Genomic DNA, 24,273 nt, shown 5'->3' on the forward strand with positions numbered 1-24,273 from the left:
AGACAGACTCTTCATGATCCCTCACTGCAGAGTTAAACTTATAATGGTGGAGGATAATTGAGTTGAAATGTTCTTTAACCAATCTCACTATCTGGTCAAAAACCTTTGAGTCGGGTGTCTCCTCGGAGGTGAGGATCCTAATCAAATTATATTTTGGGGCCCGCAAACTGTCAGAAGTATCACCTCCCATGTGAACTCTGAACAACTGAAACAACAGAGCTCGAAAACTTCTACCTCGTCGCCAATGTGGTGGCTCAAGACAAACACCGGAGGCTTCCCATAGTTAGCAAGTGGGCTTATTGATGAAAAGCAAAGGCAGTTAGATAACAGGCACGGAACACTATACAACAGGTATTAGCATTTCAGCTCCCTGGTCCACACTTTCTGGGGTTCTGCTCCCAGACACTGTACAAACTCCCCATTGGCCAGGGTTCAAGTACTCTCCAGCAATTGGCCCTGAGCCGATCACGTGGCCCGTGGAACCCACACCCTCAAAGGGTCCACACTACCACACAACCACCGCCGCAGCCAAAAATGCGTCTCACCTTTAAGAAGCGAATTCCAGCTTTAAGTAGTGCAGGCGAGCTTTACATGATTCTGGCCTCTCATGAACCCCCTGCGGAAAATGCAATTGCTTAACACTGCTTTGAACACTGGACTGCACACCACAATCATTATAATTAGCACACAGCATGACATTTACTACTGCTTGCATCACTTTAACAGGCCTGAGTTAATTGCTCATTGTGATCCCCATGCCCAATTTCAAGAGCTATCCAATTTATCCCTCCGAAACGTCAATGTGATTGTCGGTCTACTTTAAAATAAATTCTGCAGAACTATTTTTCCAGCCTGGCAAGTATGTAGCGGCTTCTTTATGTTCAAGCCTGTGATTTACAAATTGATGCATTTATATTTATACAAGTGCAAATATATGTCTGTATATAAACAATTTAAAAAATGAACAGCACTGGCCTGGAATAGTCCTCCTTCTACAAGCCATTTGTCGTGTTCCTACACGACACTTCAGGAAGCACTTCCATGGTTGTAAAGTGCTTTGAGACATCCGGTGGTGGTGAAAACTGCTATATAAATGCATGCCCTACTTCAATTTTCATACCCCCAACTTTGATGTCAGAATTAATTACTTTCACAATATCCAGTTGTGGTTCCGGAAGTGTGTATAAACTGGTCATTTCCTTGTGTAAATGTTTTGTGGTCTGATATATGCATTTTTATTGAACAGTTCAAGTATATTTACAAAATGGCATTTACAGCTACAAATTTCAGTGCTTAAGTTGCTTCATGGTTCTTCTAGTTGTCAGTCTTTTTACCCTCCTTTAGAGGAATAGTAATCATGCAAAACCCTTCACTTGAAGCAAAATAACTCTGAAAATCATACAGGAAGATTATTGTATGGAAACTAAAGTAAATGGTTTCATGCAATAAGAGTTGTACCATAGCTTCTTACATATCTCCTTGAAAGGTTTCCCAACTCCCAACATGAACATGCTCTGTAGGTGCACTTATGAGAATAATAGAACCACAATTACCCTTGTGTTGTGAAAACGCTTTTAAAAATGGGATGCTGGGTTTACGTCTCACAGAGCACAAGAAACATTTGATCCTGTTGCATGAATAACTTTCATATCCAAAGTGAGCTCAGCCAATTTATGTTGGCCCAGATTTTGTGATAGTATTGACTACAAAGCCATTGGCGTTTTCCATCACTACTCTGTGAAAGTAAAAGCAATTGGTGGCATCTTCAAAATGCACAGTTCGATATGAAAATCTAGAAGTCGGTATCAGAGATTCTGATCCTATCCAGGATGCACCGTTGAAGGCCATGCACTTGGAAATCACTGTGAAATCATTGAATTGAAGTGAGCTTCCAATTTTTGTGCTCTTTCCCACAGTTAAAACCCTTGAACAAATTATACCTATTTGAATGATCTGTAACTGGGTTGTTAATGCCAAATTAAGTCATAATTCCGATTGAACAACCTCTCTGGGCCGAAAAATCTAATTTGAGATTTGTGAAGAATCTCCACTTTCCATTCCATTTCATGATTAAGAAATCAATAGATTTGTAAAATAATTTTCTTCAAAGTTTGTTTATGATATTTCAGCTTCCAGCTTCCACCTTAATCACAGATCCCAATCTTAAATTCATTTTCTGTAAAATTATAAGGAGAAAATTATAAGGAGTGAATGATGATATCGATGTGCCGCTGCTTAGTTTGCTGTCTGTGGGGATTTTTCCATGTGATTGGTTGCTTGGCCTGCTTGCTGACGTCACTTGAGTGAGATGCTGGAAATCATTAGCAACCAACACTGCAACTAATTTCAGAGCAAAAAAGGTGCAGCCAATGCCTCAGAGCTTGTTAGTTCTTTGTGGACAGCTTTCTTTGACATCAGCAATGAATGTGGTCACCATTAATGAACACAAAATCTGGTCCATTGCATTGCAATACCTGTGAATTTTATTTAACCGACTTTTGATAAATAAGTCCTTTTCATTCATTATTTTGTTTTATCCATATTCATATTTCTAAAATCATTAGCAATAAGATTAAAGCGTCCATGAAAAACAGATGCTATAAATGGTACCAAAATAATACTAATTTCTGCTTTTCCCCCATTCACTTGTAAATAAGTCAGCAAACTCTCACAAGTTGTTGGTGGTTTTCAGAAATGAGTACTGACTGAGGACAGGAGCAGTAACAAATTAGTTAATTTCCACAATTGATCCTCATAATAGAAAAGCATGAGACCAAAGGATATCAAGAACAGGGAAATAATATTAATGTTAGCCCTGCTCATTTGTGTATACAGTGTCATTCTGTGCAGCAGGAGATATTTAAGCCAAGCATAGTTTCTGTCGCATTGGTTCAGAGTCCCATTGTACCTCTTGTTTTCTAGTGTGGAGCCATCCTAGAGACAAAGTAGATGAGAAATATGCCACAGTGCATTTTATGACGAAGTATATATTTGTTCAGTTTGCGGAGATGTTCCATTCTTTTGTTTTTTCGTGAATATTATACGTATTTTTGAGAAAAACTTAGTCTCACTTTTATTAAGGTGGGAGGAGAATTAGTCAGAAACAGTAATAGGAAAGTGGGACATCCTTTGTGCAACTGTAAGTGTAAGCATTTATTATTCTGTTGTCATATGTGTCTTTCATGTATGTCATGGGTAATGTTCAATGGTTCCAATGTCTTATATTTATGGTAATGTATTCAGTGCTAATATTGGTCTATGTGTCGTTGAAATTATTTTTCTGGAAGCGAATGAATGCCAAAAGCAGTGTCCTAATTCCATAATTCTCTTTTGCTTTTGTTGTGCAGGGGAAGTCACTTACTTCGAAGAGGCTGACGAGTCTGGTGCAGTCTTACTGATCTATTCACTCACACTTCAGCTGAGGAGCGGGCCAGTTCAATTGTTCAAAGCTATAAATCACAATTTATCTTGAACCTGGAGGACATTGTACCATCCTTTGCATGAATGAGGATCTGATCTTTTTGCGCACGTGCGTGTGTGTGTGTGTGCGTATGTGTGTGTGTGGGGGTGTGTATGCAAAGACATTGCTGGCATGAATGGAGAGGGCAGGGAGGGACGATCATTCCACATATTTTTATGTCCACTTCATCCAGCTCCATATCAGCCAGGCTTTAATGTGCTGAATCTCCACTGATAATAAGTTAAGATCCATCATAAAAATTGAAGCTGGTGCTCAGAACATCATTAAGTAGTTATGACTGAAAGATTAGGATTTATTATATGCATATCATAAAATGACCCTCAATCCATTATTACGTTGGGCCACAAGAGACCATGAACACAGAAAGGTTCCAGATCAAGGGTTTATTAGTGCATCCTTGTCGGAAGTATTCTGTGCTTCCACTTTAGTGTTTGTAACGTTTTATTTTTATACAATATTGAAATTACTATTTATTCCAAATTTATTAAAGTTTGTTCCTTTCACTTTATTTTTCCACGTTGATTTATTTTTACATTTTTGCATTATGAGTTATTCATACATGTCATGTTTTGATATTATTTCACTAAGTGAGAGCTACGGTGCTAATTAAGGTAGTGAAGTTCCAATTCGTAAAATTTAAGGCAGGTGTATAACCTCTCAGTCATATGGTTAGTAAGTTTGGCTCCAAGGATATATTCAAAAATTAGTATCATAGATATTTTGTGAATGACAATCTTATTTGTCTATAATCCAGGTACGGAAAAATAAAATTGGTGTAATGAGTTTGACCTTGCTAAAAGTTTTTATTATTTTTTTTTAAGAAACTTCGGGTGGGATTTTCCATCCCTGCCCACCACCGGGATGGTCTGGTCCTGCTGGAAGTCAACAGACTTTTGGCTGGGTGCCGAATCTCCCGTGGTGGACCCCGCCACGCGGGGCTGGAAAACCCCAGCCTTTGAGTGTGTTAAAGGTAATATCGATAAGAAATTTTAAATTGTAAACCACTGAGTTGTTACAATCATTGGGAATGGTTCTTGCATTGGCTTTTCAAAAGCATAGTACTTTCACACGCACTTCCGAATTCCACCTTCCAAGTGCATCCTTGGGGAATTACGGTCAGCTCAAGATAATATCGTTGAATCCAAACGACTGCACCTTGAAAGAACTGCCCAGTTCTGCTGTAAATCGAAGATGCTTCCATAAGTTACTGATAAAGGATTGAAAACTCAACACTGACACAAAACAAAAGATGCTAATGCACCTGACTTTCTGGGAGAGAAAAACAGACTCTTCCCGGGAGAAAAAGATTTTCTAAGCCTAATTGCTCATTTAAATGTGCATGCCTGGATCTTGCCCAGGGAGATCCAGACTGCAACATACTGTGAGATTCCGTTGAATCTCACGTGAAGAGGCGGACACAGTGGCTGAGGACCCGGGTTCGATCCCGGACCTGGGTCTCTGTCCATGTGGAGTTTGCACGTTCTCCCCATGCCTGCATGGATCTCACCCCCACCGCCCAAACGGTGTGCAGGGTAGGTAGATTGGCCATGCGTAGCCTGCTGCATTTTAGTGCCCCATTTATCCCTGCTTTTTTCTTCCTGTACATGAAACAATCCTCTATTGATGCTAAGTCCAAAGACATGCAGGTTGGGTGGATTGGCCATGCTAAATTGCCCTTAGTGACCAAAAAGGTTAGGAGGGGTTATTGGGTTAGGGGATAAGGGGGGAAATGAGGGCTTAAGTGGGTCGGTGCAGACTCGATGGGCCGAATGGCCTCCTTCTGCACTGTATGTTCTATGTTCATAACCCCAAACTGCATGGACCTTTATCTCAGCCCTGTACGTGGGATCATATTGAATGCATCTTGGAAACTATGTCTGTTGACACCACTTTATCCTTAGTAGATACATTCTCAGTAGCCATAAATTTGTCAAATAGTGTCCCATTCGTAAAACTATGTTGGCATTGTCTGATCATACTATGATTTTTAAAGACTTCCTGAAGGAGAGAGTCCAGCATTTCCACAGCAACTGATGCAAGGCTAACTGACGTGTAATTCCTGTCTATTTCCCCGTCCTTTCTTGAATAACGGTGTTACATCTATCTATTTCTAAAAAACGGGGACCATCCTGGAACCTAGGGAATTTTGGAAAATCTTAACCATTGCCACCACCATCGCCACAGTTACAGCTTTGAGAACTCGCGGACGTAGGCAATCAGGTCATGGGGATTCGGCAGCTCCTAGTCCTTTAAGTTTCTTTAATACTTAATTTCTCTTCTGATTTACTTTAAGTTGCTGACTTTTAACCGCCTCTTGGTTACCCTCTATTTCTGGTATATAATTTATTATCCTCTACTGCAAAGACAGACAGGAATCCAGCCCTTCCCACGGGTGGGATCTTCTGGTCCCACTGAAGTCAACTCCCTGCAGCAGATCCTCAGAGACGGGATGGGCAAGCCATGCAAATTGCCCACCAGCAGCCAATGGAAAGCTGCCTCTGCTGCAGGAAATCCCGCCAGGGCCGGGGGCTGAAAAATTCCGGCCAGAGTATTTGCACTATTCGATTTTTTTTTCTCAGATGATCCATTGTTATAAGATTACTAATTAACCCTGATTCGTAACATTAAAATGGCTTTATTCTAGTTGGTTCCATAATGTATGGTTCTAGGAAACCACATGCTACAAACCATCTTCCACACCATATTGTCAATTTGATTAATTCGACTGGCCGGCATCCTACTCCTATTTTTCATATTTCAATACGCATGCTCACGTCCGAGATTCCCTTAATATTACAAAGAAAATGCTGCCAAACTATAGAACTGTTACAGCACAGGAGATCATTCAGCCCATACTCTCCACACCAGCCGGAGGACACCCAGGTGCCCATTCTAATCCCAATTCATAGCCATGAGGTTTACAGCACCTAGGGTGCAGATCCAGGTACTTTTTAAAAAGAGTTCAGAGTCTCTACACCAAGGGAAAACTATTTTACCCTGCCCACTCTATCTCTTCCCCTCATAATTTTGTACACCTCAATTAAGTCACCCCTCAGCCTTCTTTGTTCCAAGGGAAATAACACCAACCTATCCAATGTCTCCTCATAGCTACGCTTTTCTAGCCCTGGCAAAATTCGTGTAAACCTCCTGTGCACTCGCTCCAGAGCAATTACATTCTTCCTGTAATGTGGTGACCAGAACTGCACACAATACTCCAGCTGTGGCCTCATGGGTGTTTTATATGATTCTAACATTATATCCTTACTTGTATATGCTATCCCTCTGCCAATGAAGGAGCACATTCCATATGCTTTCTTTACAACCTTGTCTACTTGAACTGCTGCTTTTAGAGACCTGTGTATTTGTATGCCAAGATCTCTCACTTCATCTACCCCTCTTAATATATTCCCATTTATTGTGTACTCCCTATAACTGTTTGACCTCACACTTCTCTGTGTTGAATTCCATCTGCCACTTCATCGCCCACTCCACCAACCCATGATCATTTTGGAGATTATAACTATCCTCTACACTGTCCACCACTCGGTCAATCTTTGTCTCATCTGCAGTTTTCCCAATCACGCCATCAAGTTCACGTCCAAATCGTTGATATGTAACACAAACAGTAAGGGTCCCAACACCAAGCCCTGTGGATGTGGATCACCACTTCAAACAACTTTCCGATTGCAAGGGCAACCATTGACCATTACCCTTTGTTTCCTGTTACTAAGCCAACTTTTTATCCAGTTTGCTACATTTCCCTGCATCCCATGGACGTTTACTTTTTTGACCAATCTGCCAAGTGGGACCTTGTCATACGCCTTGCTAAAATCCATGTACACCACATCCACTGCACTACCTTCATGAACCCTTCATGTCACTTCCTCAAAGAATTCAATCAAATTTGTGAGGCAAGACCTTCCTTTAAAAAATCCATGCTGACTATCCCTGACTTATCCATGCCTTTCTAAGTGACAGTTAATGCTATCTCTCCAGATTTATTCTAATAATTTGTCCACCACTTAGATAAGACTAACTAGCCTATAATTGTTTGGCTTTTCCTTCGATCCCTTTTTGAACAATGGAAACACAATAGCATTTCTCCAGTCCTCCGGTACGTCCCCTGTATCTGGTGAGAATTGGAAAATCATCCTCAGAGCATCTGTTATTGCCTCCCTGACCTCCTTCAGTAGCTTCAGAAACAATCCATCCAACTTTCAAGGATTCCAACTGTTTGAATACTTCCTCTCTCTATGATTATCCCATCCAATATCTCCCAGTTTTCCTCCTGGACTTCTATAGCTGCATCATCCATTTCCTTTGTAAACATCGAGAAAAAATATTAATTTAAAACCCTTCCCCCAGCCTCAGCATCTACAAGTTCCCTTCTTAATCTCTGACAGATCCCACTTTTTCTTTGACTAACCTTTTACCATTGATATATTGGTAAAATATCTTTAGATTTTCTTTAGCTTTACTTGCTAATCTTTTTTTTATGGCTTCTCTTTGATTTCCTTATTTCCTTTAGTACTCTGTCTCTGTGCTTCCAATCCTCACCTAGGCTATCTGCCATGCTTGGTTCCTGCAACCAACCTTATTATTTATTTTTCTAAATATTTTTATTCTCCTTTTTCACATTTTCTCCCAACTACCTTATTATTTTGAGCAGGTGAAAAACACAGGCTTACTCATTAGGAACCCAGATAGCAGGACCTACCAGAGCCATTGAATTCACAAGCAGCGCTGGTGTTGTGAGTTCAGATTTATCGTTCTTCTTTCATAGAATCCATCGAGCTCATGTCCATGTTTGGACCAAGGCTGCAATGATGTCAGGAATCAGGTGGCACTGACAGAACCCAAACTAAGCATCAGTGAGCAGGCTATTCTTGTGAACAATACTTGATTGAACTGTCGATAACCCCTTCCAGCATTTCGCTGATAAACAAGAGTTGGCTGATGGAGTGGGAATTAGCCTGATTGGATTTGTCCTGCTTTTTAGTGGACGTGATACCTGGGCAATTTTCCATGGGGCAGCAGGGTAGCATGGTGGTTAGCATAAATGCTTCACAGCTCCAGGGTCCCAGGTTCGATTCCCGGCTGGGTCACTGTCTGTGTGGAGTCTGCACGTCCTCCCCCTGTGTGCGTGGGTTTCCTCCGGGTGCTCCGGTTTCCTCCCACAGTCCAAAGATGTGCGGGTTAGGTGGATTGGCCATGCTAAATTGCCCGTAGTGTCCTAATAAAAGTAAGGTTAAGGGGGGGCTTGTTGGGTTACGGGTATAGGGTGGATATGTGGGTTTGAGTAGGGTGATCATGGCTCGGCACAACATTGAGGGCCGAAGGGCCTGTTCTGTGCTGTACTGTTCTATGTTCTGTGTTCCATGCTGTAAGGTTGAGGACAGTGTTGCAGTATTGGGACAGCTCAGCTTGGCTGACTCTGGAGCACGACTTGGATGTTGTCAGAGCCCATATCCTCTGCTGGACCCAATGCCTTCAGCAGTTTATTGATAACCTGTGGAGTAAATTTTATTGGCTGAAGACTGGATTCTGTTATGATGGAAACCTCAGGAGGAAACAACAATGGATCACCCTCTCAGTGCTTGTGGCTGTAGGTGGTTGAATGCAAGTGCTTCAGCCTTGTCTGTTTGTGCTGATGTGCTGGGTTATCCCATCATTGAGGTTGGGGATATTTATGGGTCTTCCTCCTCAGGTTAGTGGTTGCACTGTTCAGCACTATTCCCAATGGAAATGTGATTGTTGGATCACTTCACTCTGCCTATTGCATGCTGCGTACACATGGTACGTATATTTTCCTGTATTGTAGCTTCTTTAAGTGCTGCTTCTGGCATTCTCTTCTGCACTCTTCATTGAAGCAGAGTTGATCTCCTGGCTTGATGGTAACAGCAGAAATATGCCAGGCTGTGAGCTACCAAATTCTAGCTGAATACAGTTCTGCTGCCGCTGATGGCCCATGGCACCTCATGAATGCCCAGTTTTGAGCTGCTGCAGCTATTCTCTGTCTATCCCATTTAGCTGGCTAATATAAGATATAAAGTAGTGCAGATGAAGTGTTAGAATTCAAATGAATGTGGGGAGTAATGACATAATACACAGCCCGAGGTCTTTTTTTCTTGAGATTGAATCAAACTAGACTAATTGGATGAAAAACCCTATTCCTGCACTCTTCAGGACTGTATCACGGGACATTATAGGCACACAACCCAAAAGTTTCCATGACTTCATTTTAGCGGGCAGGATATTATGAGCTGCATGCCCACAATGATCTCCCTGCAAGCACCGACTCGTCCAATCAGCCCTTAATGTATGCTTTTTCTGTGCCCTATCTGACTGATATGTAAAATGAAGTTGAACACTCCTACAGTATGTGGGCAGATAGCTAATTTGGCTTCAAATGACTAATCTCACTAGAGACTCCACAGGGACGGCTGGCATGAAAATGGAAAACACTGGGCAGCACGGTGGCACAGAGAGTTAGCCCTGCTGCCTCACGGCACCGAGGTCCCAGGTTCGATCCCGGCTCTGGGTCACCGTCCGTGTGGCGTTCGCCCAATTCTCCCCGTGTTTGCGTGGATTTTTCCCCCACAACCCAAAGATGTGCAGGCTAGGTGGATTGGCCACCCTAAATTACTCCTTAATTGGAAAAAAAATGAATTGCGTACTCTAAATTTATTTTAAAAAAAGAAAAAAAATGAAAACGGATAACATCTAATTGTTGCAGTTGGGATGTTTTTCTGAGGTAGGATTCATGATTTTATTGGTGTCATTCCAATCAGTTACACCAACCAAACATCTATAAAACCATTGGTCAACTCTTGCAAATCATATCCAATTCAGATTAGTTAGAAACGTTTCTGGATTTTTTTCTTTAGCTATTATTTTCTATTATTTGCTTTTCTAAGTTCCTTGCATTAAAATGATAAGTGATTTAAAGCTCCAAGTACTGGCTCAACCAATGTCAATCTTGATCTAAGTTATAAATTGCACTCAACAGTTCTATGGGACAGTATGTTGTGCACAATTGCAGCTCTCCAAGAGTGGATTTCCTTGCAGTGTCTTGCTTTTGAAAGCACCAGTGCTTATTATTTTTTTTAGTTGAAAAATAAGTCCCAGCCCTTAATTTCAGTACTGACATGTGCTGTTTCTGACTCAAGAATAGCAGCGAAAAAGGTTGGCATGGAGATAAAATGTAGAAAGTCCATTTTATTTCCACTGTTTTTTTTTGCTAATATAGGATGATGAAAACATACATGTCCACAATGTTGTCTAATTGTGATCCATAAAAATTGGAATGGGTTCATGTGTTAAAGATAACGGTCCACAGCCTCCATTCTCCACGTTCTGTACTGAGCATCAATTTGGAACGATGATAAGTATGGAATAATGTCTTTTGATTAAAACATTTTGCACCTGCATTCTTATTTCCTTCATGTAACACACAATAATGCCAGGCCCTAAAAGTACCAGTTGAAAAAACATATAAGGCCAAATTGCTTTGTGGTTGGTCACATTTGTTTAATGTTTACGTAAAGAGTAACATGCAAGTTTATTATGAATTGTGGCGCAGACTATATTTGTAGAAGTAGCCAGGTTTTACAGGGGTGTTCATCATTAGAACATCTCTCAAGAAATGTAAAGCATAATTAACTCAGATCTATATTTAAAGCTTTACTGACCAAACGTATGGAGAGCGCCTGAGACATTTCCATTCTTACAAACTCTTTAGGAGATGTAATTACTCTTTATATAACAATAATAATAAAACAAGTAGAAATTTAATGTCTTTGTGGTTGTAGTGAATTGATATAAAACCTAACATTTGTTTTCCATGCCACAAAGTTATGGGTTATCAAAATGACGATTGCTCCTTTGCCTACAACAGGTTTTCATTGTGTATTGTTTTTGTCACCTCTGTAACTGTAGATGCAAAAATTAATGCAAACATATGCCTCCAGTTGAAAGCAATCTTAGCAGCTCTCTGTACAGCATTGGCATTGTAGCAATCTTATCTATGCAGACTCTGTTTCACACGTTGTAAGTTCACTGCCTTTCACAATTTCATATGCAGCAACTGCATTTTCTGTTCAGGCATTTGGGGTCATTATGAAGCTTTGGGGTTGGCAAGCAATCACAAGGCCCTGGGGCAAACAATGTTGCCACTATTATTATCAGTCTGTCTGGCCTCGTTCGGACCACTGTGCTGCAAAATATGCTAATTTTTAAGATCTTTTAGTAACTCCTAATGTGTTCTTTTGCAGTTTCCAGGGCTTAACTGACAACATTGTCAGCGCTCCAGCAATTCTCCGTTTCATCTGGCGCTGAGTCACTAGATGGGATAAGGTTCCTCTTTAAGTGAAAGATTGTTGAATATCATTTGTTCTCCACAATTAACATCCTGCTAACAACAGTGCCATGTGTGGCTTTGGAATGTGTAATTTCTGAGAGCATGATCGTGTTAGCCATTAATGAGAGAAAAATAATCAGTCTCCCATAATTTGTAAAAAGACATGTTTCAGCCCCATAAGTCTGCACTGGATACTTATAAGTTCTGTGATTCTCTTATTGACTCATTACATATGAACCAAATTCTCTGGATTGTTCCACTTTTTTGTTTCCCGATTAAATCTTGGCCATATGGATTGATCATAATATACTTTATCCTTGAATAACAAGAATTTTGAAATATTTGGTGTATTATGGTGTCTGACTGTATTCAAAAACAAAACTTCTGTACACAATAGTTAATGATTCAACACAGACCTGGTGCTATGCTCCAAAAATAAGTATAGTGATAATAAAGATTAGACAATGTTCCTTTATTTGTCCATTTCCAATCTTAATGACTGTCAAGAAAATTGTTTTATTGTAATAATCGAGGCGTCGCCCCCATTCAGGCGTCCAACATCTGGTTGAACAAAAACAAATGTAGAAAAAGGTTGAAAGCAAAATACCGTGGATGCTGGAAATCTGAAATAAAAACAAAGTGCTGGGGAAACTCAGCAGGTCTGACAGTGTCTGTGGAGAGAGAAACAGAGTTAACGTTTCAAGTCTATCAACTTCTTTGTTCTGAAGAAGTCATTCCACTCAAAACCCCAGCTCTGTTTCTCTCCCCATGGATGCTGCCAGACCTGTAGAAAAAAAGTTCATTTTGCGTAATTGATAATGTTTCAACCCATTATTTAAGGAAAAAGAGAAAGTGGTAGCAGCATCAATCAGCGTTTTTCTTCAACCAACTAATGAACATTTTACAACATGTTTGGCCCTGTTTGCTGAAGACTGGTGGTAGCACATGGGCACATTTAGAATTGTAATGTGAAAGAGGCTATGCACTTAGACCTATTCCCACTCTATCGAAGTGAATAATGCAATTAAAGCTGAACCTGTGATTAACAGGATATTATAACGTATGCTTTCAATTCACAGCAGTAAAGATTCTAAAATAACGCACGTTGGTGAGAACACGCGGAACAGAAAAGGCTATCAAGATCACTCCTGTGATTCATGTGTTCTGCTCGATGCCTAGATCTTCTATTTCTACACCTTTACCACAAGCTGAAAGTAGATTTGCCCTGTTGCAAATTCTAGATTTGTCCCTCATACCAGATACTTTCTTAACATATATTTAAATTGGTAATAGTTCTTTAGTCAAGCATTTGATGCTGAACTGTAAGAAATGCAACATTCAGATCCAGCAGTTATGCTTATTGCTGAGGGATAACCAAATCCCAACCAAAGAGCAGTATTGTTAATTAAATCCCAGGATAAAGTCTCCAGCTTCCATATTCTTCCCTCATAAGCCATGGAGGTTGACGTACTAATTAGCAAAGAAATAAATGTTGAGAAAATTTCAGATGGAAAATTATGGAAGAAATCTCCAGCGAAATCTTATGTATTGTTCTAACTATAAACAGCTGGTGGTAAGGTGTCCTATGTTGCTGGTCCATCACCTCTCCCATTAGTAGTTGACGAAATACATCGAGTGGGTTCCATGAAAGAACATGGATATTCCTGTATCTTTAATAACAACTTTTGCTACAATAAAGAACCGTAAGAAATGCCAGGAATGCAAAGTTTTTTTTTTCCTGGTTGCAGAACTGAATGAGAATAGGATTATGAAATTCACACAATGCAGGCTAAATTAAAAATGTGCTGAAGACGTGGAGATAATGCAGCACAGGGCACGGATTCAATATTGTTACATTCATTTTTATGGGTATACAATTGCATGATGTAGCAGGTCTGAGGCCCACCTCTGATGTTGAGAATGTTTGGACCATTGTTCAATTGATCGGGGCCTTTTTGTTGGTAGCCCTGGTCGACCACCTCTACTGAGCACAGTCTTGTACACTTGTGGCCAGTGATTGCAAAAACCCTGTCCTCTGGCTTAAACTAGAACATTTGTATGATGTCAGTCACTGAGTTTGAGGACCAGATTGGGTGACATCTTCAGGAAGGCTGCAGCCTCCTCTCCCTCGACTGACCTCAAGTATTCAGCACCTAAAGTGAAAAGAGAGGCAAAGGTGTAACAGGAGAGTGAAGAGCAATGAGTGCCTGCTGAAAATATTCAAAATTTGCAACTAAGCTAGTCAAAACTAATGTACACTTGTAATCTCCCCTGATATAGCAGATGAAAGATAATTATTGAATTAAATAAATTTGTTTAGTTTGGAGACAAATGAGAAAGGGGAGCACCATTCAAATAGTAGTTACTATTCAGCATTTGAAACTGAGCAGCAAGGATTAAGCTGACAATATTTCCAAAGTCAAGTTTAGATCCCAAATTCTTTGAAATGCCTGGTTAATAACACTGCATCTAAACTAAGGTGTAGAAGTTTGGTGTGGGTCACAATTGTTGCACTAGAAAGTTTCGCTGCCCTCATAGTCACATAGAACATAGAACGTTACAGCGTAGCACAGGCCCTTCGGGCCTCGATGTTGCGCCGACCTGTGAAACCACTCTAAAGCCCATCTACACTTCCATTATCATCCATATGTTTATCCAATGACCATTTAAATACCCTTAATGTCTGCGAGTCCACTACTGTTGCAGGCAGGGCATTCCGCGCCCTTACTGTCTGAGTAAAGAACCTACCTCTGACATCTGTCCTGTATCTATCTCCCCGCAATTTAAAGCTATGTCCCCTCATGCTAGCCATCACCATCCAAGGAAAAAGGCTCTCACTGTCCACCCTATCTAATCCTCTGATCATTTTGTATGCCTCAATTAAGTCACCTCTTGACCTTCTTCTCTCTAAAGAAAACAGCTTTACATCCCTCAACCTTTCCTCATAAGATCTTCCCTCCATACTAGGCAACATCCTGGTAAATCTCCTCTGCACCCTTTCCAATGCTTCCACATCCTTCCTATAACGCAGCGACCAGAACTGCACGCAATACTCCAAATGCGGCCGCACCAGATGTGGTGAATGTGATTCACACGGGATTATAATCTGTATATATATGTGTGTATATTGTAAGCGCAGTTGCACTACCTGACCACCAGGGGGAGTAGCTCTGGGAATACTCGAGAGTTGTACTGGGCTTCTCCCTTGGCTCCGCCCAGGACTCCTCCCCCGGCAGCTGCTGTATAAAGATCAGTGCCACAGGGTCAGCCGGCCAGTTCACCGAAAGATCAACGGCTAACAGGCTGGCTCTGTTGTAAGTATAGTAAAACCGCTATTCTAATCCTACAAGCACGTGTCCGTAGAATTGTTGGTTCCAACAATTTAATATACTTAGGAAACAGTCGAAGAAAATCATGGAAGCAGCCCTCAAGCCCGGACGCCTAGAACTCGACCCACAGGATGCAGAGGCTAAGGACATTTTTTCCCACTGGCTGAGATGTTTTAAAGCCTACCTGGCAGAAGCCAGCACCGCCGGAACAATGGAGGAACAAAAACGCAGCCTACTGCACGCGAGGGTAAGCCACAGAATCTCCACACAGCTAAATCCGGCCTGTTCTTACACCGCAGCGCTGGCAATATTGGACAAAATGTACGTTAGGCCCATTAACGAGGTTTATGCATGCCACGTGTTTACGACTCGCCGTCAGCGGCCTACAGAAACGCTTGCTGAGTTTGTACGGGAACTGAACAATCTTTCCAATGACTAATTATCAAGCCGTTACCGCGGCTGAACATAGGGAGCTTGCTGTGCGGGACGTTTTCGTGGCGGGCCTTAGGTCTAACTATGTGCGCCAAAGACTGCTAGAAAAGGGGGCCCAGGACTTAGACACTACTGAGGAGGCTGCTACCACTATGGAAGTCTCCTTCCGCAGCCTCACCTCATTTCCCGCAGACCCCGAAACCTCATCGTGGGCCCCTGACCAACAACCTCCCCAAGCCTGTGCCGCACGGCCCCCCAGCTACCGCGCTGCCAAAGCCAGTTACTCTGCTGCTCCAGCCAGCTACTCAGCTGCCCCAGCCTGCCATTTCTGTGGCCAAAGCCAGCACCCGCGGCAGCACTGTCCAGCCCGATCTGTGACCTGCAGCAGCTGCGGGAAGAAAGGCCACTCTGCCAGAGTGTGCCTCGCGAAAAGGGCCCCAGTTTCTAACTCCCCAGCAGAGAGAACAAATCGCTTCCAACACCAGCGGGCCAGCGGGGCCTGAAACGCTGCGGCCTACGCCCCGACTCCGCCCCCTCCCGCCACGTGCGATCCATGGGGGCCGCCATATTGGCAAACCCCCACCATGCGGCTGGCCACGTGCGACTCATGGGGGCCGCCATCTTCCTCGCCGCTCACCACATGTGATCCACGGGCCCCATCTGCATCGGCATGCTCAGAAAGCTCATCGGAAGAATACGACTTCCCCGGGCACTCACCACGCGGCCCGCAACTCAACGCGGTCACCCTGGATCAATCCCGCCCCAAGCACCTACGAAGTTCGATGGCGGAGGTCCAGATCAACGGGTACAGCACGCCATGCCTCTTTGACTCTGGGAGCACCGAGAGCTTTATACATCCAGAGCTGGTAAGACGCTGTTCGCTTTCTATTTTTCCGGTGAGCCAAACTATCGCCCTCGCTTCGGGCTCCCACTCAGTCCAAATCCAAGGACGCACCGTCGCTACGCTCACAATTCGACGCGCTAGTTATTCTAAATTTAAACTTTATGTCCTGCCCGACCTCTGCGCGCCGCTCTTATTAGGCCTGGATTTCCAGTGCAATCTCAAGAGCCTCACCCTCAGCTTCGGCGGGCCCCTGCCCCCACTCACTATCTGCAGCCTAGCCACGCTGCGCATCTCCCCCCCTCCTCTCTTCGCCAATCTCACTCCAGATTGCAAGCCAGTAGCTACTCGCAGCAGGCAATACAGCCTACAGGATAGGGTCTTTATCCGATCGGAGGTCCGACGGCTGCTCAGTGAGTGGATCATAGAGGCCAGTAATAGTCCCCTAGAGAGCTCAGGTAGTGGTCGTCAAGACCGGGGGAAAATTTTGCATGGTCGTCGACTATAGCCAGACCATAAATCGCTTTACGCTCCTAGACGCGTATCCCCTCCCCAGAATTGCAGACATGGTTAATCAGATCGCCCAATATCGGCTATTTTCCACGGTGGATCTGAAGTCTGCATACCACCAGCTCCCAATCCGCCCGGAGGACCGCCACTACACGGCATTCGAGGCCGATGGCCGCCTCTTCCATTTCCTCCGGGTTCCTTTCGGCGTCACTAACGGGGTTTCGGTGTTCCAACAAGCAATGGACCGAATGGTAGACCAGTACGGGCTGCGGGCCACGTTTCCGTATCTGGACAATGTTACCCTCTGTGGCTATGACCAGCAGGACCACGACGCCAACCTCCACCGTTTTCTCCAAACGGCACAGAAATTAAATCTCACTTATAACAAGGAGAAATGCGTTTTCCGCACAAACAGACTGGCCATCCTCGGCTACGTCGTGGAGAACGGAGTCCTGGGCCCAGACCTGGACCGCATGCGCCCCCACTTAGAACACCCCCTCCCTCATTGCCCCAAGGCCTTCAAACGGTGCTTGGTGTTCTTTTCATACTACGCCCAGTGGGTCCCGCAATATGCGGACAAAGCCCGCCCACTCTTTCAGGCCACACGATTTCCCCTGTCTGCTGTGGTGCACCAGGCCTTCAGCTGCATCAAGGAGGACATCGCCAAAGCAGCCATCCGGGCAGTGGATGAATCCGTCCCCTTTCAGATTGAGAGCGACGCCTCAGAGGTAGCTCTAGCAGCCACTTTAAATCAGGCAGGGTGGCCCGTTGCATTTTTCTCCCATACCCTATCCGCTTCAGAACTCCGACACTCCTCAGTCGAGAAGGAAACACAAGCCATTGTGGAGGCTGTTCGTCACTGGAGGCACTACCTCGCAGGTTGGAGGTTCACCCTCATCACCGACCAACAATCGGATGCCTTTATGTTTGACAACTCGCAAAGGGGCAAAATAAAAAATGATAAAATCCTTCGGTGGAGGATCGAACTCTCCACCTATAGTTACGATATTAAATATCGACCGGGGAAGCTCAAAAAGCCCTTGGATGCCCTATCCAGCGGAACATGCGCCGGCGCGCAGATCAGCCGTCTGAAAGCCATCCACGTTGACCTCTGCCATCCAGGGGTCACCCGGCTCACCCACTACATCAGAGCCCGAAACCTGCCTTTCTCCATCGAGGAGGTAAAAGCGGTCACCGGGGTCTGCCCGATCTGTGCAGAGTGCAAACCGCACTTCTACAGACCAGACAGGGCCCACCTGGTCAAGGCTTCTAGGCCCTTTGAACGCCTTGCGATCGATTTCAAAGGGCCACTCCCCTCCACTAACAAGAACATTTATTTCCTCAACATCATCGACGAGTTCTCCCGATTCCCTTTTGCCATTCCATGCCCTGATATGACCTCCCACACAGTCATTAGGCCCCTGCATAGTGTCTTCACCCTGTTCGGTTTCCCCAGCTACGTGCACAGTGACCGGGGTTCGTCCTTTATGAGCAACGAGCTGCGTCAGTACCTGCTCCACAAGGGCATCGCCTCGAGCAGGGCTACCAGCTACAACCCCAGGGGGAACGGGCAGGTGGAGAGGGAGAACGCGACGGTCTGGAAGACCGTCCTGCTGACCCTCCGGTCTAGAAAACTCCAAGTCTCCCAATGGCAAGAAGTCCTCCCAGACCCGCTCCACGCAATCAGATCCCTCCTCTGTACAGCTACAAATCAAACCCCTCGCGAGCGACTCTTCATTTTTTCTAGGGGCACTACCACGGGAGTCTCACTTCCGGCGTGGCTGAGGACACCAGGCCCGGTCCTCCTGAGGAAGCACGTCAGGGGGCACAAAACTGACCCCCTTGTTGAAAAGGTGCGCCTCCTCCATTCCAACCCCCAGTACGCATTTGTGGAGTTCCCGTACGGTCACCAGGACACAGTATCCCTTCGGGACCTGGCACCCACTGGATCCAGCCCCCCCTATCCCCACTGAGGAACCCCTTACCCCGTTCCCTATGATGCCGCCCCCTCGTGCCCCCGATTCCGCAAGCTCACCCCACCGGTTCCACGCGCCAGAACTAGCCTGCCCCCAGCGCCCCCAGTCTCCGGTCAAGCCAGTGGTGTATAAAGTTCAGACGAGACCCACCCCGGAGTCTGCCATCGTACCCCAGCTCTCAACACCCACCCAGCCACCGCAAGAGGCTGCAACCCCGGTGCTCCGCAGATTGAAAATAACAATTCATCCACCGGACAGACTAACTCTGTGAGCCACCCCCCCGCTGGACTCGATTTTTTCCACAGGGGGTGAATGTGGTGAATGTGATTCACACGGGATTATAATCTGTATATGTATGTGTGTATATTGTAAATGCAGTTGCACTACCTGACCACCAGGGGGAGTAGCTCTGGGAATACTCGAGAGTTGTACTGGGCTTCTCCCTTGGCTCCGCCCAGGACTCCTCCCCCGGGAGCTGCTGTATAAAGATCAGTGCCACAGGGTCAGCCGGCTAGTTCACCGAAAGTTCAATGGCTAACAGGCTGGCTCTGTTGTAAGTATATTAAAACCGCTTTTCTAATCCTACAAGCACATGTCCGTAGAATTGTTGGTTCCAACACCAGAGTTTTGTATAGCTGCAACATCACCTCATGGCTCCGAAACACAATCCCTCTACCAATAACAGCTAACACACCGTACGCCTTCTTAACAACCCTATCAACCTGGGTGGCAACTTTCAGGGATCTATGTACATGGACACCGAGATCTCTCTGCTCATCCAGACTACCAAGAATCTTACTCTGTCTTCCTGTTACTCCTTCCAAAATGAATTACCTCGCACTTTTCTGCATTAAACTCTATTTGCCACCTCTCAGCCCAGCTCTGCAGCTTATCTATGTCCCTCTGTAACCTGCAAAATCCTTCCGCACTGTCCACAACTCCACCGACTTTAGTGTCATCTACAAATTTACTCAGCCATCCTTCTACGCCCTCCTCCAGGTCATTTAGAAAAATGACAAACAGCAGTGGCCCCAAAACAGATCCTTGTGGTACACCACTAGTAACTGAACTCCAGGCTGAACATTTCCCATAACCACCACCCTCTGTCTTCTTACAGCGAGCCAATTTCTGATCCAAACTGCTAAATCACCCTGAATCCCATGCCTCCTTATTTTCTGCAATAGCCTACCGTGGGGAACCTTATCAAATGCTTTACTGAAATCCATATACACCACATCAACTGCTTTACCCTCGTCCACCTGTTTGGTGAGGTTTGTGAGGCACGACCTACCCTTCACAAAACCGTGTTGACTATCCCTAATCAAATTATTCCTTTCTAGATGATTATAAATCCTATCTCTTATAAACCTTTCCAAGACTTTGCCCACAATAGAAGTAAGGCTCACTGGTCTATAGTTACCGGGGTTGTCCATACTCCCCTTCTTGAACAAGGGGACAATATTTGCTATCCTCCAGTCTTCTGGCCCTATTCCTGTAGACAATGATGACATAAAGATCAAAGCCAAAGGCTCAGCAATCTCCTCCCTAGCTTCCCAGAGAATCCTAGGATAAATCCCATCCGGCCCAGGGGACTTATCTATTTTCACACTTTCCAGAATTGCTAACACCTCCTCCTTATGAACCTCAAGCCCTTCTAGTCTAGTAGCCTGTAACTCAGTATTCTCCTGGACAACATTGTCTTTTTCCTGCGTGAATACTGATATTGATTTAGCACCTCTCCTATCTCCTCAGACTCCACGCACAACTTCCCCTACTGTCCTTGACTGACCCTAATCTTACCCTAGTCATTCTTTTATTCCTGACATACCTATAGAAAGCTTTAGGGTTATTCTTGATCCTACCTGCCAAAGACTTCTCATGTCCCCCCTGGTTCTTCTTAGCTCTCTCTTTAGGTCCTTCCTAGCTAACTTGTAACTCTCGAGCGCCCTAACTGAAACTTCACATCTCATCTTTACATAAGCCTCCTTCTTCCTCTTGACAAGTGATTCAACTACTTTAGTAAACCACGGTTCCCTCGCTCGACCACTTCCTCCCTGCCTAACAGGTACATACTTATCAAGGACACGCAGTAGCTGATCCTTGAACGAGCTCCACATTTCAATTGTGCCCATCCCCTGCAGTTTCCTTCCACAACCTATGCATCTTAAGTCTTGCCTCATCACATCATAATTGCCTTTCCCCCAGCTATAACTCTTCCCCTGCAGTATATACCTTTCCCTTTCCATCGCTAAAATAAATGTAACTGAATTGTGGTCACTATCACCAAAGTGCTCACCTACCTCCAAAACTAGCACCTGTCCTGGTTCATTACCCAGTACCAAATCCAATGTGGCCATGCCTATTTTGGGCCTACCAACATACTGTGTCAAGAAACCCTCCTGCATTGGACAAAAGCGGACCCATCTAAAGTACTCGATCTATAGCGTTTCCAGTCAATATTTGGAAAGTTAAAGTCCCCCATAACAACTACTCCTTTCGCTCCTATCCAGAATCATCTTTGCAATCCTTTCCTCTACATCTCTGGAACTTTTCGGAGGCCTATAGAAAACTCCCAACAGGGTGACCTCTCCTTTCCTGTTTCTAACCTCAGCCCACACTACCTCAGTAGATGAGTCCTCATCAAACGTCCTTTCTGCCACCGTAATACTGTCCTTGACTAACAATGCCACCCCTCCCCCTCTTTTATCACCTTCCCTGAGCTTACTGAAATATCTAAACTCCGGAACCTGCAACAACCATTCCCCTATCCCTGCTCTAGCCATGTCTCCAAAATGGCCACAACTTCGAAGTCCCAGGTACCAATCCATGCTGCAAGTTCACCCATCTTATTCCGGATGCTCCTGGCGTTGAAGTAGACACACTTTAAATCACCTTCCTGCCTGCCGGTACACTCCTGCAATATTGAAACCTTACTCATGACCTCACTACTCTCAACCTCCTGTATACTGGAGCTATAATTCAGGTTCCCAACCCCCTGCTGAATTAGTTTAAACCCCCCGGAAGAGCATTAGCAAATTTCTCCCCCAGGATATTGGTACCCCTATATCAATACTTGTTCAGAGGTAAAGTTGCCGTACTCCCAGATTACCATCGGCTGCTTTCCCCTTTGAGGGAAAGGGTCCAGAGGAGGTTCATAAAATTTGATTTAACTTGATTTGGTTTGATTTATTGTCACATGTACCGAAGTACAGTGAAAAGTATGTTTCTGCGGTCAAAGAAATGTACACAGTACGCACATAGTAGACAAAAAAAGAATAATCGACAGAATACATTGACAAATGGTCATCAACAAACAGTGATTGGTTACAATGCGGAACAAGGGGCCAAATAAAGCAAATACATGAGCAAGAACAGCATAGGGCGTCATGAATAGTGTTCTTCCAGGGAACAGATCAGTCCGCGGTGGAGGGGGGGGGGGGGGGGGGGGAGGTGTTGTTGAGGAGTCTTGTAGCTGTGGGGAAGAAGCTGTTCCTATGTTTGGATGTGCGGGTCTTCAGGCTTCTATATCTTCTGCCTGATGGAAGGTCTGGAAGAAGGCAAAGTCTGGGTGGGAGAGGTCTCTGATAATGCTGTCTGCCTTCCTGAGGCAGCGGGAGGTGTAGACAGAATCAATGTGAGGGTGGCAAGCTTGTGAATAATCCCTGGAATGAAGACCTTGTCGCATGACTCGTTGGAGTTTTGAAGGATGAGGGGGATCTTAATTGAAACGTACAGGATACTGCAAGGCCTGGATAGAGTGGACCTGGAGAGGATGTTTCCACTTGTAGGAAAAACTAGAACCAGAGAACACAATCTCAGACTAAAGGGACGATCCTTTAAAACTGAGATGAGGAGGAATTTCTTCAGCCAGAGGGTGGTGAATCTGTGGAACTCTTTGCCACAGAAAGCTGTGGAGGCAAAATCACTGCGTGTCTTTTTAAGACAGAGATAGATAGGTTCTTGATTAATGAGGGGATAAGGGGTTATGGGGAGAAGGCAGGAGAATGGGGATGAGAAAAGTATCAGCAATGATTGAATGGTGGAGCAGACTCGATGGGCCGAGTGGTCTAATTCTGCTCCTATGATTTAACCTGAGGATCACCACACCTCAGGCAAGGTTGAGAAGATGGGCCTGCATGAATAACCTCAATCAGTACAGGAATTGAACCCACGCTGCTGGTCTTGCTTTGCACCACAAACCAGCTGTCCAGCCAAGTGCGCTAAACGGCACCCAGTTTAAAGGCACTATAACTTTGAAGATGAAATACCAGAACTCCTTTGCCATGCAGCATGTATAGAACATAGAACATAGAACAGTACAGCACAGAACAGGCCCTTCGGCCCTCGATGTTGTGCCGAGCAATGATCACCCTACTTAAACCCACGTAACCCGTATACCCGTAACCCAACAATCCCCCCCTTAACCTTACACTACGGGCAATTTATCATGGCCAATCCACCTAACCCGCACATCTTTGGACTGTGGGAGGAAACCGGAGCACCCGGAGGAAACCCACGCACACACGGGGAGGACGTGCAGACTCCACACAGACAGTGACCCAGACGGGAATCGAACCTGGGACCTTGGAGCTGTGAAGCATTGATGCTAACCACCATGCTACCGTGAGGCCGTATGGAGTGAGATTCTAGTTTATAGGAAAAAATAAAAGGATACTGTGTAGAAAAACTGCGCAAGGCCTGCTCAGGATTCCCAATTAGCACGACCAATGCTCCCCCCTCCCTCCCCCCTTCTCCCCCCTCTTGTGATGTCCAGCCCATTTTCTGCCATGGGCCAGAGGATGTACCAGGCAGACTCAGCCCCCTCTGGTGTCAGCCTCATATTTCAAGCAATGCATAACCTTCTTATGCACAAAGATAGTCCTATGAGTTGTTTAGAAAATGTGTCATAGTCAAATTAGGTGGCATAAAGTGGTTAAAGTGTGAATTATAGGGGCAATGGTTGCCCAAGATGTTGAAAAATGAAAAGAAAATCGCTTATTGTCACAAGTGGGCTTCAAATGAACTTACTGTGAAAAGCCCATAGTCACCACATTCCGGCACCTGTTCGGGGAGGCTGGTACGGGAATATAACCATGCTGCTGGCCTGCCTTGGTCTGCTTTCAAAGCCAGCGACTTAGTCCTGTGCTAAACCAGCCCCTGGTGAACATGAGATTACAAGAAGAAGGCGGTGGAACGAAGTATAGTGCAGTGATTGGAAGCTAATTGAAGGAAATTCAGGGGAGTGGAGAACTGTGAGTATTGAGGCTGGAGGTGGTGCAGGCCTGAACAGAGACTTACCTTGACAACTTCAAGGAGGTCATTGAACTTTTTTTGCTGCATATATA

At 44.6% G+C, this 24,273-nt stretch overlaps 1 protein-coding gene across 8 annotated transcripts in view; it reads left to right on the plus strand.

Annotated features, from left to right (window-relative positions):
• The window catches only part of LOC119974827 (regulator of G-protein signaling 7), a 585,527-nt gene extending 581,263 nt beyond the window's left edge, over positions 1-4,264 (plus strand). For all 8 annotated transcript variants that reach the window (XM_038814129.1, XM_038814137.1, XM_038814144.1 and 5 more), the window contains one exon: positions 3,348-4,264. In XM_038814129.1, the coding sequence (XP_038670057.1) occupies positions 3,348-3,398 (51 nt within the window). In that variant the 3' untranslated portion in view covers positions 3,399-4,264. The remainder of the gene's footprint in view (positions 1-3,347) is intronic.
• Positions 4,265-24,273: the final 20,009 nt, after the last annotated feature.

Source organism: Scyliorhinus canicula, chromosome 1, assembly GCF_902713615.1.
Source record: "Scyliorhinus canicula chromosome 1, sScyCan1.1, whole genome shotgun sequence".
NCBI lineage: Eukaryota > Metazoa > Chordata > Chondrichthyes > Carcharhiniformes > Scyliorhinidae > Scyliorhinus > Scyliorhinus canicula.